At 38.2% G+C, this 19,727-nt stretch overlaps 1 protein-coding gene across 1 annotated transcript in view; it reads right to left on the reverse strand.

Moving 5' to 3' along the window:
- scfd2 (sec1 family domain containing 2) overlaps positions 1-19,727 on the reverse strand; it is a 231,333-nt gene that overhangs the window by 185,471 nt on the left and 26,135 nt on the right. Inside the window, exons 3-4 of the mRNA XM_017687970.2 lie at positions 14,653-14,780; positions 463-638 (exon numbers count right to left, since the gene is read on the reverse strand). Of these exons, the coding sequence (XP_017543459.2) occupies positions 463-638; positions 14,653-14,780 (304 nt within the window). The remainder of the gene's footprint in view (positions 1-462; positions 639-14,652; positions 14,781-19,727) is intronic.

Genomic DNA, 19,727 nt, shown 5'->3' on the forward strand with positions numbered 1-19,727 from the left:
CCAACATCCAGCGTGAATGCTTGCAGAGTAGAACACTCTCGCACCTTCTAATACACTCAAAGTGGCTGTGCAATAAATCACTCCAGTGACAATGTGAAATGTAAGTGGGTGTAGTTAAAACAGATGTTTACAAGAAGAGTAACACAGAATTTATTCTCCTCTTTAGTCTCCACGCTCTATTCAGTCACTTTCCATGCAAATGTATTTGCCAAGATTCCATTTAATCTTCCCAATTTTAGCCTAATTATTCATTATTAGTCTTCGGATCTTATCTACTATGAAACTAGCATGTAAAGTGTGCTGTTTTGAAGTAAGGAGTTAAAGTGTTGGGCCCACACTCAGGTCCTCAGGGTTTAAGGGGCTTATTTCAAGAGAGGTAGTGTAGGCATATTAGCTGCTCATGGGAGAATGCTCAGTGGGATGTGTGATTGACAGGTAATATGAGTGGTGAGATTGGCTGACCTGCAGCAGGAGCCTCTCGAAGGCTAGGCAGGCGTCCCAGTGTGTGAGGGCTGGGTGGCGGAGCGTATGAGCGGTGGCCAACCCCAGCTGCAGCACCCCACAGTGACTCTCCACCGCACCCCAACTGCCCCGAAACAGCTGCACGTACGAGGAGAGCTGCTCTGCCGTCACACGCCCTGAGAGAGAGGAGTGGGGTGAGGGGGAGAGGGAGAGAGAGAGAGAGAGAGAGAGAGAGAGAGAGAGAGAGAGAGAGAGAGGGGGGGGGGGGGGGGGGGTGGAGAGGGAGAGAGAGAGAGAGAGAGAGAGAGAGAGAGAGAGAGAGAGAGAGGGAGAGAGAGAGATTTGCTCCATCACTTCATCGTCAAAGAAGGCTGGACGCATTCCATCCACTTAATAATAATCATTCCTTAGACGTCACACTTATTGCCAGCAATAACAAAAGCAAGTCACACTTTCATATTAATTATTTTTCACGTGTAGCTTATTGAAACAAGCAGAGAAATGCGGTCAAAATTTCAGTTTCTAAACTTTAAATTAATACCACATTTGTGTTTGTAAGAGGTGATTTTTTTTTATCACGGTTTAAATCAGTGAAAAGTTACTGCTGTGCAAACAGTCTTGTTTTGCCAGGTTTTTGTCATGCAGACTCCAATCTGTCTAAGAAAAACGTAAAAATGATACGTATTGCTCTTGTCAGTAGAAAACCCTGTATGTCCATTTTTGTCGTTTTTCAAATTTTGACATGATTTTTAAAATGCCTGTTACCCTTTACATTGTGTGTAAATTTCATGATGAATGGGCTAAAAGAAACGACCCAAAATAACTTGGGGAAAAAAAATGTCTGGTTCCATTGACTTACATTAAAAGTAAAGTAGGTTTTTCTGCTTCTCCTGTAAGGTTACCATTTTGGAGATACAAGGTTTTCTTCCGACAACAGCGATATGTAATTCATTAGGCAACTACATTAAAAAAGAAATAACATCAATATAATATCTATTAATCCTAAAACTATACATATCAAGCATACAGTACACAGACATATGCATAAATGCGAACACCTCATGAGTATTAATGAAAACTATCAGAAGAAAATTACTCCAACGAGAGCAACTGGACAGTACTATGCTGCAGTTGGTGACATCACTAATACTAATACTCTTCATATTTTACTGTTGTACTAGTTACAGAGACATTGATTAAGCTAATCTTAAGTTTGTAAAACTGAACATTTTATGGAACTGAGCCATCTTTTCGTCCTGTGGGACATTTCACAAAGCAGGATTTATCAGCAAAGCTTCGTAGCACAAGGTAAAAGTGAGGACTGTCAAACAGGAATGTCCTCCACCTCTCCTCCTTGACATTTGGCTTAAATTATCTGGCTAACTGAGAATTCCTGCTTTTATGAAGCCTCCCATTGGACTACAGCAGCCGGTCACTTATTATGCAAAATCAAGTCCAGCGCAGAATCTTAGGAAGAATGATGTGGCCAGGGCAGTCCCCCAGTGCTAATAAGCAGATGGGGGAGGCCGAGCTGGACGAGCAGAGAGAGGCAGAGCATGTGGTGATTAATATCAGCAGAGACGAACGTAGTGTGAATGATTGCTGCAGAAACATGGTAGAGAAACCGCAGAGTTCCTACATGCATGTTTTTCTGAAGAGAAATGGCCAAATGTGCAAGGGGGGTCATACTATCCCCAAAAACATGTGTACATGTGCGTGTGAGATTTGTGGTCTGTACACCATGTAAAGGACATGAGCCAAATATGCTTATCTGAGATTAATGTGTGTGTATAGCCAGGGCCAAATCTCCTATATAAGCAGCCCTTTAGCAGTCACTTAGGGCCTATACACAAACGTCTTTTAATATGTTTGGACTGGATTTAGGTTTTGGTTATGTTTTCTTGTTTCCACTGTTAAGCTTGTTATAGTTTAAATTAAGTTACCTAGCTAGAGTGTTAGGCCAGCTAGTGTAAACTAACTAGCAACCTTGAGTTAGTTGCCAACTCGCTAAAAAGTTTACATTCATCTTAAAGCATGAGCCTAGTTATTGTCGTGACACAGACTACATGAAACCTCTTTATGTAGTTGAACAGTGAAATATGTTTTATACTCTTCAGCATCACAACAAGGTTTCTTTCTTTTGTCAGAGAGTCCGGTGTCCTGGGGTGTTTTGGTTTGAAATTTTGGCCACACTCTATTTCGATGGTCCCCTATAGATGATCTACAGACACTTAAATCATTAACAAGCTTTCTGGTGATGTTCAGTTGATTATCAATAACGTTATATTAGGAGCAGATGTACATTTTGCCTTGAGGTTAAGGCTAGGATTAGGTTTATGTATAGATTCAATAAACTTTTTCACACTATCCTTTAATGGATATTTAGTTGAATGTTACTTAAAGGTTGACTGAACATTTACAAAGCACCTACAGTGGACCATCCAAGTACCATTTAACTTCACAATCAGTTGCATTTAATGGATATTTAGTTGAATGTTACTTAAATATATACATTTACAAAGAATCTACAGTGGACCATTAAAATAAAGTGTTACTAAAATACTGATGTCATATTAACTTTTTAAAACATTTTAATTAAAATTTTAACACTTATTGTGAACAACTTTTTTATACTTGGGCCAAACCCCTAGCTCTGATCATGTGCATCAACTTTACATGATTATCAGCTAATTACGCTAATAAAACATACAAAAAGCTGACATGCCACTTTGTTCAGAATTACTCACTTGTGAAAGAGCTGTCAGATGTTTGCGAAGTTGTTGGTGCATCAAGGCTAAAGATGGCATGTTTTCCATGTGTTTGGTAGCTGCTGTGTGACTAACAATGTAGCAAGTGTTTACAATCAATGTGGATTGCAAAGCTAATCTACTGGCGCTTCTTGCATGTGAAAATATAAAGAAAGCTGCTGTGCGCTGTTATAAATAAATAAATAATTTGGGGCAGTCGTGGGCTGGAGGTTAGGGATCTGGCCTTGCGACCAGAAGGTTGCCGGTTCGATCCCCAGGGCCGACAGTCCATGACTGAGGTGTCCTTGAGCAAGACACCTAACCCCCAACTGCTCCCCGGGCGCCGTGGATAGGGCTGCCCACCGCTCCGGGCAAGTGTACTCACTGCCCCCTAGTGTGTGTGTATTCACTAGTGTGTATGTGGTGTTTCACTTCACGGATGGGTTAAATGTGGAGGTGGAACTTCCCCGGCTGTGGGATCAAAAAAGTATCACTTACTTATAAAAGTTCCGTGGAGGTTCATTTTTTGTTCATCAAACTACAAACAACAAATGTTCCTTCAAAGGTACAACAGAGGTTCTAAAGTCCAATTGTGAACCTAAAACAAGTATCTGCATGTGAGTCAATACAGCTGAGAAAATATAATTTCTATAGATTATGGTTCAGTTATTCCCTGACTAAAGGTACTGAGATGTACCATTGAGGAAACCACCCCAGTTTCATCTCTTTATTTCTGAGATTGTAGTGCGTTACAGGGCAGTCCAGAGGCAGGGGTCATGGCTACAGAATACGCAGAATCGCTGATTTAAGGAAACTATAACTCACAGACAAGGACAGATGAATATTGATTATAATGGGTATTTTGGAATAGTCAACGATGAGGTCACGGTCTAAACATACACCAAAACAACAGTGAAACCGTGACACAGTTACAACCCTACAGGCGCGTTTTAACCCTTAACATGGCCAAGAATCACCTTCTCTTAGAGGAAAGGGCTGTTTAACTGATATGCAAAATAATCAATCACAGATCATTGTTTTAATGTCATGCGCAGATGCACACAATGTGCCATAAATTTCTTTTTCCAAAATCTTTTTTCAATCCAGTGACTATATCTCACTATATTGCAAAAGGCTTGGTCAACTTGCAAAAGTCTGGCCTGCTTAAATTACTGCAGATATCGAACACTCGTGTACACGTGGGTGGAGCATCTGAGGCTGATGCTAACTGCTCTTTGACTAAACAGTTAATTGTGGCCTAATTTTAATGAAAAAGCAGTGTTTAAATGGAAACACAGATTGTACGTTCACTGTAATTATTCATTATATTATACAATGTATACAACATCATGAACAATATTATTTGTTACATTTTATAGACATTTATCAAATTCCATTGAGGAACAAAGGCAGGATGAAGCTCAAGGCCCTTGAATGCTCAGAAACTGCCTTGGTTTAGTATTATTTATCTGATTGTCCAGTCTGTGGTCAACCCATTCTACAGCTTATTTACTGGAGCGACAGTTTTCAGCCACATATACACACAGACCTTAACATCCCACACATACTAATCTTCTATATAACCCAACGGCCCCCAGAAGGAGGGTCTACAGAGACACAGAAAGACAGAAGAAAGGATGAGAGAAAGAGAGATGGAGCGAGGGAGAGGTAGGTTATGATAACCCAGAATAGTCTAATGCTGGGGGGTTCATATTAACATCCCATAACGCCACTTCACCATGCTGATGCTTTCAACAAGCAGCAGATGGGGGAGGATTTCCTGTGAGCTGCCATGCCCAATGTTTGCTTTAGTTCAGGCAGAGAGAAAGTGAGAGAGTGAGAGAGAGAGAGAGAGAGAGAGAGAGAGAGAGAGAGAGAGAGAGAGAGAGAGAGAGAGAGAGAGAGAGAGAGAGAGAGACTGAGGCCCGATCCCATTTCTTCTTTTTACCCGTACCCCTTATTTTTGAGTGTCACCCTAACCCCTTTGAACAGTGTTGAACAGTGGGTAGTGGTTGAAATCTTGCCCTAAGAAATGGGACCCTCAAATAAAAAAATAAAAACACATTGCTTCATTAACAGCTACTAGCGCTGCTCGGTAGGCAAACCGGCCCGTCTCCAGTGATACCAGAGAAGGGAAGAGTTCGGCTCCTCACTGCTGGGCTATAGTTACATTTAGAGCATTATACGCTTTCAAAGAGGGGAATAAGACAATTATTTTGTATCATACACTCCTAATTCTTTCGTGATACGAAGTTGAAATCAGCTATTCTCCAGCTTCTTGCTCAATTTTTTTCCGTTCCACCTTAAATGGTGCAGCAGTTACCTTCTGGCGCTTCAGGTGTTAACACTGCTAGCCTATTTAAGGTGGAACGGGAACGTTAGCTACCTAGCTACTGAGATAATAGCATGCTATAAGCAATTTTTTGGTGCTTGTTATGAAGAAAATGACCATAATACACTGAAACGACATAAAACTAAGCTAAACAATGTTTATTGTCATTTTTTAAAAGAGAAAATAATTACATTTGTGTTACATTTGCAGCCATCTTGCCTTTTTTTTCCTTATAACACTCTGTTTGGAGTGTGATACAGCCCTAACATTTTGCCCCACCACTCTATCTCAACAAAAATTGGGACACCCTAACCCTAGAGGTGAACGCACAAAAATGGAGGGCTAAGGGCCGAGTGGTAGGGGCGAGGGGTGAAACTGGATTGGGCCTGAGAGTATATGTGAAAATGTAGGCAAAACCTTTAAGAGGATTTCCATGCAAGAACAGTACAAGCCAGAATGATTCCCAAGCTTATTGAATTTCTTTGACATTCTCGACTCTATGCCATGTTCTTACACGCATAGCACTCACTTCCAACATACTAAACATTATATAGTGAAAAAAACATTTGTGAATGTTAAAAAAACCTAGAGGAACTCTTCTAAACAAATCAAACTCAAAACGTCAAAGTTGCTGAAAACATCACTGCATGTTTCAAGAGACAGAGACGCTGAGCCAGACTAGACTCTACAGCCACATATTTCTTCACAGATCTGATTTACGCTTTGCACTATATCATACAAGACAAGAATTCTCAACATCGTACCGTTTTAAAGGAGGAACACAGATGTTAGTTGTCATACTCAGGCTCTCTCATCTCACAAAGCAAAAAACTGATAACAGCTACACTGACATGTAATAAAAGCTCAGTTGCATAATGATGAAATCTCCATTCAGCCTGTTGTTCTTTACATTGGATGTAAATTTCATGAAGAATGGACCAAAAGAAATGGCCCAAAATTACTTGTAAAAAATTCTGGTTCCGTTGACTTACTTTAAAAGTAAAGTATGTTTTTTCCTTCTCTTGTAAAGTTACCATTTTGCAGATATGAGGTTTTGTTCCAACAACAGTGATATGTTTTCTGCCTGGAAATGAAAAAAAAATGAATGGTGGTCTCTGACTATACGTATAATGATAAAGCAAGAACTACTGTACTTGTACAGTGCACTGGATTATAAAGACAGTTAGCTCTGACTAGGAAAATATGAAAGTAATACATTTTCCGACTGTACAGCCACTGGCAAGCACAGCTTGATTGTGGGCAGTCGTGCTAATCCTAAATGACAACTACTGATCCCAAAAGCCCTTTGGTTCATAACTGACTCTCGGCGAGTCCATTTGGATGCAATGAAACGTGGGATATGCAGTTCGCAGTGAAAGCTGTGTCAGCCTGCGGGTGAGTGGGGTGAAGCAAAATGGTGGCACTGTCTACAAAGGCCAGTCGGATTTCGGTGGTACATTAAAATATAGTTGAGAAAAAGGATCTGGGGGCCAGAAATATCCAGACACTGAAAGGGCCATTGTGGAGTGAGTCAGCTTTAAAAAGCTCTGGCAAAACACCCAAAAATCACTTTGCCTAATGTGCCAACCATAACTCAAAGGAGAGCTGAACAGAGAGAGAGAAATTAACATGAGTGTGTTTAAGACAGAGAGAGCAGACGGTGGGGGAGCCCTCAAATGAGGGGCTGAAATGTGAGGGATCTCCAGATACACTTAAATGTCCTCATTCACACTTAACCCTTACAAGTCACCTTTACTGCCTGGGATAATGGCACTGTGTAATTCCACCTCAATTATTTCTCAGTACAGCGGGGAAATTCAGTCAGAAGAGTAGATTCTACACTTTAAATCTACACTTTTTGGATGCATTTTATTATGAATTAAAGAACTGCTTTGAGCTTATATTCTTGTTATACAGACAGGAAAAAAATCTTTACATTTTCTCATGTTGGCCAATTGTTGGCATCAAAACAAACAGGAGAAAGTCAGATTCAAACCTGTCAATGAAGCCTGTAAACCGAAAGAATGTGTAATTCATTATGTTGCTGACAATATCATTAATCACGTAACTATGCAATTATATTTAAATAGCAGAAATAACAGTAATAACTCATGACGTCTTGGATTTAATCTTATTGTACTTCATTCTTTTATCGTCTAATAATTTTCTATCTTGTGCTTTATACTTTTTTAGTGCCTTATTTATTGTTTACATCATTTAAATGTATTTATATATGCAATATATAGCTGTGTTCGCATGGGTTTTCTATGTAAGTCCATGGGCAGTGATCTGGGGTATCATTGGGTATATCTGAGTGAAAGTTAAAGGTAAATAGGTCGAAAAACAGAAGATTATTAGAAGATACAGAGAAAACAAACAAAAAAAAGACTATCAAAGAGAACGTAAAGCTTTTGTTTATTTAGTTGTCTGTTTATTTACTTATTTTATTTATTTTTCTCTCTTTCTTTTTTTTGTTTCTTTTATTTTTATTTATTTATTTATTTATTTATTTATTTATTTATTATGATTTATTATTATTTTTATTTTTTTTCCCCCTTCTTCTCTTTCTTTCCTGTCCTCTTTTTTCTCTCCTTTATTGCCTGTCAGGCCTGGCCAAACAAATAAAATACAAACTTTAACAAGAATAGGCTTTAGTAACCTATAGAGCTTTTCTTGTGAAACCAAATATGTTTGGTACATCAGTGCATTCGGATTACCATTCCGATTACAAAAATTGCCAGACATGACAGGTTTTAAAAAAAAAAACAAACAAAAAAAAAACATAAAGCTTTCATCTTTGAGGAGAAAATCAAGCTCCACTCTTCCTTCAGATCTGAAAAGATGCTTCTGTCCATCCTTCCATCGTGAGGAAAAGAAGAGAACTCAACACTTTGGGTCTGAAACTATGTGTAGCTCTTAAGAAGCCATTAAAAAACAGAGAAAAGGAAACAGACAAAAAAGAAACAAAGAAGCTGCTGGTGCTCTCAGAAAAATGGACTGTCCATCCCAGAGTCCACATGTCAAGATCATTTATTTAGTTTGAGATCACATGAATTCTGGGAAGCGGAACAACTTCTAAGACTGAACTTTGGAGGTGTGGAAAAATATCCTTGCTGATTTCTTTGGAAAACTGAAAGCAAGTCTCCCAAAAATAATGGAAGCTGAAATAAAGGCAAAAACTGAAATATGTACTATAGGTTAAGGAAAGTATGTATTAGTGGCTACGGAACAAAGCCAATAAACTACAAAACAAAGGCCACCACAGTGCTTTCATGCATGCACACATCACACACACACTGCCAGAGCTGTTTCTATAACAAGAAAGACCACCAGAACTACACACTGAGAAATGTGATATGAACTGCCAGCAGAACTATTGCAGTTGAGAGAGCATGGCAAAGCAACATAATATCAATTGAATGTGTGTGTGTGTGTGTGTGTGTGTGTGTGTGTGCGTGTACTCTTGTTTGATATGCAATGTAATTGTTCTGGCACCACCGTGATTCTATTGGCTTGACAATCAGGAAATAGCTGTTATTCGATGCACAGGGTTGGCTGAGGTTTCTATACTCTCTCACTGTGTGTGTGTGTGTGTGTGTGTGTTCCAGAATTCTGCAGTTCTGCTCCATACGTAATGAGAAGAATCCAGAGGGAAACAGTCACATGGAAACAGAACCACATGTTGAAACAGGCCAGTCCCCAATAACACAACACGAACACACACACACACACACACACACACACACACACACACACCCACACACACCCTTCAACACTCCCAGAGACATACACACTGACATGATGACACTGACTAATATATGCAAACAATATACCCAAAAACATCTGCAAAACCACTGAACCAAAAACTACTGCTGCCATAGTGAGAATATAAATGAAGATGAAAGGAACACTAGGTTTTTCCACCTAGTCACTGCATCTGTAGCCCACAGTCAGACTTCCTTGTACACATGGAAGGTGTTTTAAGTGCTGTGACACTGTGGGTGAAATACACTGTTACATTGCATATCTGTGTTGTGACACATATACAGAATGTATCACAACACAGATATGTGCATATGGCTATCACAGCAGCCACGGATGTACACGCTGCTGGCTGCATTCTCTCCATCTTGCTGGAAGCACTTTATGCAAATGAACTGAGAGTCGACCAATCAGGTTGTCGATGTGACATGCGGAACGCTTTTGCGTCACATCCATCGTCAAGCTACACACGCACATGTAGCTTATTACAATGAAAAAAACATAAACTCTACTCTATAAAAAGCAAACAAGGGTCTTTGTTGTGCCTGAAATATTGAAAAGCTCAGCAGCCAGTTGAATGGATCGATTGTAGCCTAGCTTAAACGTAAAGTGCCACTGCATTTAAGTTTACAAGCTATACAATTCAGTACGGAGTGACTTCAAACTTATCATGTTAATGTTCTAAACATTATTAATAGCACAACATTTTTCAGTACCATTAGCATATCTCTGTTGTCGGAAGAACACCTCATGTCTCCAAAATGGTAACTTTACAGGAGAAGGAAAAAATCTTCACTTACATTGTAAGTCAATGGGACCAGATGTTTTTCCAAGCCATTTTAGGTCTTTGCTTTTGGTCCAATTCTAATGAATTAGCATACAATGTAAAGGCCAACAAGTTTCGTTAAATTATGTCAAAAACTGAAAAACATCAAAAACGGAGATGCAAGGTTCTCTTCCGCCAAACGGTGATATTTTCCAAGCTTGATGCTCCAAACCAACTGCAATTCCAGCCTGAAGCCCAGCTACTCGTGTGCTGTATCTAATGGCTGACTCTGAGACTGTAGCCGTCTCAATCGAACCCAGATTTAAATGTTTCACTGTTGCTGATGTTCCACTCAATATCAGTGATAAGAACTGGTGACTGCTTACCCCCTTATCACATGATTCTCATGTTCAGGTTCAAGTTGAAGTACTGACAGTAATAATAAGAATAAGAATAAGAATATATTCTTATGAAACTTATTTTGTTGACACATGGGTCAATCTGAGCGAATTATGTGATTAATCATGATGAAAAATTATGCAATTATTCATACATCTTATCATCAGTGGTGACTACAGTGGCAGAAAGTGACTATACTACAGATGCAGCATACAGAGTTAAGGTTAAAAAACACTGCCATATTCCTTTAATGCACTGTGTCGCCATCCCACCTTGCTTCCTTCCTTATCCACATTTCCCAGACATTAATTTTACTTAATGAAAGCAGACCACGTCTTACTAGAACCTTGTTGATTTTGCTAGCTGTCTCCACAGCTACTGCTGACCTTGTATGGCACAGTTCTACGACATTACAGATAAGTCGATCAGTGGACGTTAGACGGTTGTGAAATGTGATTTGCTGGCATGCACATTAAATTACATTAATGTTTAATAACATCCACGGTTTTTTATCAAGCACCACCTTTTAAGATGCGGCCAAAGTTGATTTAATAAAGTGATGCAATTAAAGGCCACACTTTATTTGCATGGTCCCCTACACATGATCTACTGATATTTAAGCTATTAATAGACGTGCTGGTGATATTCAAATGATTATCAATAGCACAAAGGTTAGGGTTGGGTCTAGGAGTAGGTGTAGGTTTTGCCTTGGGGTTAGGGTTAGTTTTAATAGAACTTTTAGACACGACTTCAAGTAAGATGAATGTTAGTTTAAGATAGACTGAGCATCTACAGTGGACCATCCAAATAAAGTGTTAACTAATGACTAAGAAGCGATACAACTTCTGACATATTTCTGCAGCCCCCTCAGCAACCCCACATTATATATATTATATAACATAGTAGTACATTACTAGTAGTACAGTATACTACTATATTACTTCTTTACATGTGTTATTATATGTGTGTATGTGTGTGTGTGTGTGAGTGTATTGTTTATCTGGAGTGAATTAGGGAGCTGAGTTCTAATGACCTGACCTCTGGACGCTGAATCAAGTGTCCTGTGTATGTGTGTGTATATTGGTTTTTGGCGAGCTGTCAAACTAAATTCAAAAGTCAACAGTGAGGCAGTCATGGGGGAAAAACTGTTAACCGCAATTCTACTACACACACTACAGGAATTTCACTTCTATTGCTTTATTAATTATACTCTGATGGTCCATACTGTACACATTGACTAACCCTGCGAGTACCGCTGGCTCTGTCTGTCGCTGATTAAGTGCATGGTGTCCTTGGATTTGTATGTGAGAAGGAGAGGAGTGCTTAGAGTGTGTTTCTCTTCAACGCACAATTGAATACGTTGCTGCCCCTCAATTCCCCCCTCAAAGGGAATTCACAGAGTTTTCAACATTTCTGCATAATTCTACTTTTGTGAGGTCATCCAGAGTGGTTTGAGGTGAACTGCTCCATTTGAGAGAAACTTTCCAGAGAAACTGAGTCAGAACTGTTCACAGTGGTGGTGATGGGAACCAGAAGTTTGAAGCGTTTAATGCCTCTAAAGGATACCTCACAGAAAGCTATTACACAAATAAGAGACACATCATTGAACTTGAGGGGCTTTGGTGCTATTTTCTTGAATAAAATGTGGATGTTCTATCAAAGCTGTGCCACTCTTGCTCAAAACTGAAGAAGATTAAAGCTTGAGCACATCCCAAACTACCAACAAAGTTTAGATACTTTTCATTTTAGCAGGCCTCAATATGTAAGTCACCTCATAATCAGACTTTCCACCAGGGGACCTCTTCCACAATCCAAACCCTGGGCAAAGTAGTCCCAAAGAATTTTTTTGAAGATGTTTACCAATATTTTATCATTATTAGTAGATAAAATAACACAGACGACATGTGTAGGTTGTTTTGGATAGTAAACAAAATGGCTAGACATGCAGACATAACAACCCCTGCTTCCCATCACCACCACTCTGATGACAGCTGAAGTTTCTCTATAATGCATCATTTCACATCAAACCAATCTAAATTTTAATTGAATCTGTTTACATTTCAGCGATTTAATTATGCAGAAAATTTGAAAAATTGGTAGAATTCCACTTCAACTTAAAAACAATAGAAGGTCCTCTTAAACATATGTGTGTGTGTGCGCATGTGAGAGAAAGAGCCAACATGTGGTTCGCATTTCCTCTGTAGCCACATGTGCTTTATGCACATTATAAATACCAAATAATACCTGCTGGAGGCGCTGCGGGTCTTTACGCAAACCACTCAAAACTTACAGCTTTCTTCTTCTCCTTCCAGACCTCCTCTGCACTCTGTGTCTGTCAACAGCACTCTACCCCTCTTTCTCTCTTCCTTGATGCTCAATCTTAAAACCAAATGAATAATAAATCAATTTTAATATGAGCTCTTTTTCCCGTATGGTCATCCATCTGGATCAGAGCTGACGAATCGATTGTGCGTGTATGTGTTATTGGTGCCTGGGCGCGCTCTCAAGCTGGCACTCATTAAAAGCCCATTAGGATGGCACGCGTTGGTGGCTGTTGAACCTGCACTAATGAAACATAAACTGGGGGCTGCAGTTTTGCTGTGCTGGATTTGAGCTCTGCTAGGTGTCACTCAATACTTAATGCTGTTGGATCGTTGTTTAAGTGTTAGCATGTCTGGCGTGTATTTGGTGCAGGCACTTGATTGGGGTTGATGTGGGACGTTGATGTGTGTGGGTGAGCTGTGTTGGCACTGGGTGTGTCTGAGGTAGAGTGTGTGTGTGTGTGTGTGTGTGTGTGTGTGTGTGTATGTAAGAATGTGTATATGTAAGAGCGTAACACGTGACTTTCTGAAGACACGCAATGTGTGAGTGTACATACACTCACATACAGTCTTATGCGAGTGAAGTGAAAACACAGCTTCTATCAGGAGTAAGTTAAATGTGGCTCTTTTTTTGCCAATTTTAGTCCACAATTTCTATTTGCTTCCTGGAAAAAAGTACTAAGTAAGCAAGTGATTCATTTTTCAGAGTCAAGAAAAAAGCACAAAGCTTATTCATTAGAAAATTACACAGAAACCTCAACAACTCAATATAATATCAGTATTAGTGTTTAGTGTGTCCATCCTTTGCTTTTAATACAGCTTCAACTCTTTCCAGAAAGCTTGCTTTCAGTTTTTCAAAGAAATCTGCATGATTTTTTCCCCACATCTCCAAAGTTTAACATCTCACAATCCAAGTAATCTCAAACACCTTCACTGAATGCATTTAGATGCACTTAATAATCCGATAACTGCAGAAAATCATATTTTGTCAGTAAACCGATCAACACAATCACATGATCTTGAGTAATCAGATACTGGGGAAACTCTGGGTCTACTTTGCAACCATCAATAAACTCACAGAAGAATACGTGACATAAACGTAACATAAAACTTGAACCTCTTGCTGCGGCTTTTTTAAAACATCGAGTCACTTTACCTGAAAATATGAACATACATCATCTAGAAGATGAAGAATATTTAAATCCTTTATTTCCTGTCTGGTTTCAGCGCCACTCCAACAGTGTTTTGCTGCATGTTGACATGCACTGAGAAATCTGATTACTCAGCTAAAATCCAGCTCTCTGCATCAGATTTCACAATCAGATTTCTAGATCAGAGTATGATGTTTACATGACCATTTGAATATCTGGATAACTGCAGAAATCCGGTTATGATTGGATTATTGAGTCCATATAAATGCACTCAAATGACTTTGAGGTCTAGGCTCTGGGGTGGCAGCCTGCAGAGATATTTTTCCACCCACAAAGTTCAGTCTTTTTATTTTCTCAGTAACTGCTTCTTGACAGCTACACATTCCTCAGACACATAGCATTGCGCTGTCAGTTGAAAGGATAGAAAGAAACACCTGAGGATTTTTCCAGATCTGAAGCAACAGTGGAGCCTGATCTTCTCCTTTCTCTCAAAGATAAGAGCATTTAGGACTGTTTATCTGATGGTGACAGTTTTGGTGGTCTACCAGGACTTGGTTGTTAGTATTGTGTGTGTGCGTGCGTGTGGTAATGTGAAGATTACCAAGTGAACATGTGTCTCTCCGGTGGAGTGTGTGGGAGAACACTTCTGCAAGACAGACTGTGTGTGTATTTCTGCTCTAACACAGTAGGTGTATTGGGGGCGTAGCCTTACCCAGGCTCATTTTGATTGGCAGATTCTCTTTGCTGGCCGCCTCCACCAGTTGCCTCCTCACCTCCATCACTGCCTCCTTTTGCTTAGCAACCAGCATAGCCTCCCATAGCAACCGTGCTGTCGCCGACCTGTGCAGCAGAAGGTCATCCGAGTCAATCATGGGTCAACGTGGGTCACTAATAGCTTTGTCTCAATTGCAGCCCTGATGTGTTTCACCAGAATGACAGCAGTTAACATGGTTTCAATGTGGGATGGAATGAAAATAGTGGGAGCAGACTTTGCTCACTGCAGTGAATATCATCTCATCACAGCTCTGTGTGTAATTTTGTATTTTCATCTGTTGCAGTTCAAAACAGCTATATTTAGAGCATATTACTAATGTATGCCTGTGACAAATATACTATTAGAATAAATGAGATGTACTTATTTTGTTATGTAAACAAGCTATGGCTGAAAGAGTGATTCAACTTGTTTTCTTCAGTTCTGTAAAAGGTAATGTAAAGAAAGATGTAAGATGTAGAGAAAGTCATTCAGAGTGGTTTGAGGTGAAGTACTCCATTCTAGCACTACTTATAACTGTAGTGAGAGAAATCAGGAGGTATATTACAGAAATCTTTTAAATCTGAAATCTTCTCTGCTTAGTCACCAAATTTCAGTTAGAACTGATTAGGACTGAAGCTATTACAGAACAACAGTTCCTAACTTCATAATCATATCATTAACTCCAGATAAGAAAACAGTATTACAGAAACATCTTAACTAGAGAACATTTCTTAAATTCTGTCCTTACTTTAAGATAAACCCCAGAGCTGTCTTGACTTCTGTTTACCTATCTGTTTCTATTGTTTAATGCAGTGACAGGCAGCACAGTTCACTATAAGTAGCATGAGGTTACATTTAGCTACACTGAAAATGGTGATTTGAGGTTTTTTTTTCTAACAGTGTTTTAAAAACAGACACCACAGACTTGAGCCCCACCATCCCTTCTTCTTACCTTCGAGCATTAAAACCTCTTCAACTGCTTAAGATCACTGGTGGTTCCACAACACACTCTTATGAATGTTCAGAAGCTACATTCAAAAGGTGGGTGTCATATGAGAGCTGTAACTGTCTTCTTTCCAGTCAAATAGATGGGTAATTCAATTTTGAAATCTTATAATAAAAGAAGCTGAACTCACTTTTTTTTCTACTGAAAATTGACCCATTTTTCCACAAATCTGGGCTATAAACTAGAAACAGATGGCATATTATTTTCATAAAATAACACAAAGAGCGTCTAAAATTTTTAGGTTTCAGGAGCAAATTGTAAGCCTATAGCAACATGTGTGATCATAAAACACATTTTCTGTTAATTTTAGGGAAGCGTTCACAAAAATAAATAAAATAAAAATTTACATTTCTTTCATGCAGTTGCTGAATAATTTGCCTTACAATTTGGTCATGTAAATTCAGAGTGAAAAACCAAAATATACCCCGGCGAATAAGAGGATAATGTTGATGAAAACTCGTTAGATAAATATTACACTGATGGTGGTGAATATCGAGGAGACAGAGCTGATTGTGTGTCTGTTTACTAGGAGGAATAACGTTAAAGCTGCTTGTTAAAGCGTTTGGGAAATAGAAACTGGGGAGCGTTGACTGTGATAAACAGCACAAAGCATAGAAAAGTTTATCGCATTTTACTTTTGTATGGCCTTTTTACGGCAACGGCAGTTCATGTTAGCTGTCTGGCTAACTAATACGATTATTTTGATTACGTGTTTACGTTTAAGCTGTGCGCATATGGTTGGTTGCTAGGTAACAGACATGACAGATTGAGTAAGTAAAGATTTCCTAACTTGAGTTAAGATTCCTAAATTAAGATAAGATTTTCTTCTGCAATACGAATTTGTGAAAAATCTCAACTTGACCTGTCAGACTCAAAAAGATAAAACGTTTCTGTAACACAAAGTTACTACCCAAAAAGGTCATGAATATGCTGTCTGAGGCCAGAGATGTTGTTTTAAAATAGTTCTGAGTAAAGGAGGGTAATCCAGGTCCAAAAAGTAAAAACCCTCCCCAGCATTCTGTGCAAACTGCCTGATAACCTTTGCTGCTGGTTTGAGCAAATTAGACAAGTCAAGCAGTTGGAACAAAATCCTGGGGAGGGTTTTTACCTTTTGGACCTGGATTACCCTCCTCTAGTTCTGAGATAATCTTTTGGCATAAAAAGTAAATGCATTCGTGGCAGACTCAGTTCCAATTGGACAAAACCTAAGGAGCAGTTGTTTGTTCACCTTTAAAAGAGTCTGAAAGGATTTCTCAGAATAATTATTTGGTAACTCCCTTCACCATCAAGGAGAGGCAAATGTCTCTCCACTGTTACCTGAGAACCACACTTCTATTTAATCTCATATATCTCATATTTAATCTCAATAACTCAGATGTTCTGGGCATTTCAACATATTTAGATTTGTAGCAATTAGTTCAGTAATTTATACCTATAACTCATCTTTAACTTGGTTGTGTAGCTCATTAATGTCCACATCTGAGCTCACCTCAGCACAAATGTGAGGACACTTTGAACCATATAGCTAAAAATTGGACATTTATATACTTAAACCTAGACTTTTGGTCATGGGGGCTGCTGATTTATAGTAAAACAACAGCATCCCAACGTTTTTGGAAATGGGCTTATATATGTTAAATATATGTAATATATGTATATATGTGATATATGTATATCAGTATTTTATTAATACATCAGTAAAGGTATGTCAGTGTACTATTTAAGTATATCAGTATTATTTAAGTATATCAGTATTAGGTATATCAGTGTACTATTTAAGTATATCAGTATTATTTAAGTATATCAGTATTAGGTATATCAGTGTACTATTTAAGTATATCAGTATTATTTAAGTATATCAGTATTAGGTATATCAGTGTACTATTTAAGTATATCAGTAAAGGTATATCAGTGTACTATTTAAGTATATCAGTATTAGGTATATCAGTGTACTATTTAAGTATATCAGTAAAGGTATATCAGTGTACTATTTAAGTATATCAGTAAAGGTATATCAGTGTACTATTTAAGTATATCAGTGTTAAGTATATCAGTGTAGTATTTAAGTATATCAGTATTAGGTATATCAGTGTACTATTTAAGTATATCAGTAAAGGTATATCAGTGTACTATTTAAGTATATCAGTATTAGATATATCAGTGTACTATTTAAGTATATCAGTAAAGGTATATCAGTGTACTATTTAAGTATATCAGTAAAGGTATATCAGTGTACTATTTAAGTATATCAGTATTAGATATATCAGTGTACTATTTAAGTATATCAGTAAAGGTATATCAGTGTACTATTTAAGTATATCAGTGTTAAGTATATCAGTGTAGTATTTAAGTATATCAGTATTAGGTATATCAGTGTACTATTTAAGTATATCAGTATTAGATATATCAGTGTACTATTTAAGTATATCAGTATTAGGTATATCAGTGTACTATTTAAGTATATCAGTGTTAAGTATATCAGTGTACTATTTAAGTATATCAGTATTAGGTATATCAGTGTATTATTACCACATTTTTCCCCATTTGATTGTCAAATTTTCTGGACTAATATCTTTCATAATGTTGAGAAATTTTTGAGAGTCAGGTGTCTTGGATGGTGGCATTCCAGGAGCAGCATGAGGAGATCTTTGAACATGTGGAGATCTCTGACTTGAATATTATGCGTGTCTGCTTTTGGATTAGTGTCCCAACATGTTTAAGGAGGTTAAATGGAGGATAAGGTGAAGGTTTTGTACTTGGCTACTGTTCAATTAGATCTAAAGTATTGGTTGGTATGTTATAATATCTGAATTAATGTACTTCTGAATAAAGCACAAAATGCATAATGCATTCAAAACTGAATCATTCTTTAAAAAAGAGCAATGATGGAGGTGTCCCAAGACTACTTTTATGCATGCTCATAAAAAAACAAAACAAAACAAGTGAATGTTCACCCAAGGCGTTCAACATTTCAGCACTACAGTAGAAACTAATTTTGTGGCATTTTTCCTTACTGTACTAAATTTAGTTGTTGGACATGTTGGTGTTAGTGTGAAACGATCCATACTGGCACAATTACCTTGAATGGATATAAAAGGGAAAGGACTGAAGTAAATTTTACATCATGTTTAAAGCATGCCCACTAAAATCTGAAATAAATAAATAAATAAATAACTAAATAAATAACTAAATAAATAACTCCCTCATATTGAAATGTCTGAACTTGCTGCAAAATAATCCACCTACACAACCGTATTATAAAACCAATTAAAGCAGAGTTAGAGTATTATGATAATTCAGCAGCTTTTAGTCAATCCACTCAAGGCCAAAGGACAAGCAAGTTATTCCAGAAAACTTTTTCACCATGAAAAAGAGGGAGAAGCAAAAAGTTTGCGTATGTGGAGAGAGGAGTTTACTGCCAAACTAATGTTTCGCAGCATGTACTCTAATTAGCTAAAGGATATTTACATTTACAGCATTTAGCAGATGCTCTTATCCAGAGCGACTTACAAGAAGTGCTTCGTCTATCCAGAGGAAGTATCTTTAATAGTTACCAATAGCTTAGAGAGAAAGACAGTCCTGAGCTCAGATACTGCTAGAAACAAAAATTCACTAATCTGCAATAATAAGCAGATGTTTGCATGTAAGAGCAGGAAAAGTACCACCAGGACTGCCCATGTAAAGTATCCTAGGGTTTCAGTCACGTGACTATTCTGTTGCAGCCTCCGTGTTTAGGACTGAATTTCTGGGATTGCTGCTCCACACAAATGTAACTAGACCTGAAAGTTGGCTAAAATGACTCCCCTTATTTTGGAAGAGAAAAACTTTACAGCGAAAAAGTCAATAAAATAGGCTGCAATCCTTATATGGTCCCCCCAAAACTCCTGATCCCACTTGAACTGGTGATAAAGCTACCAAATTTGTGTTTTTCTGACATTTATACTGCTGTTGTTAGGACAAAATCTCGTATCACTTCTGTTAATGTTACCAGCCGAGAAATGAACAGCCGTCCCCCTAACGGAGCTGC

The sequence above is a fragment of the Pygocentrus nattereri genome, chromosome 4 (genome assembly GCF_015220715.1).
Source record: "Pygocentrus nattereri isolate fPygNat1 chromosome 4, fPygNat1.pri, whole genome shotgun sequence".
Taxonomy (NCBI): Eukaryota; Metazoa; Chordata; class Actinopteri; order Characiformes; family Serrasalmidae; genus Pygocentrus; species Pygocentrus nattereri.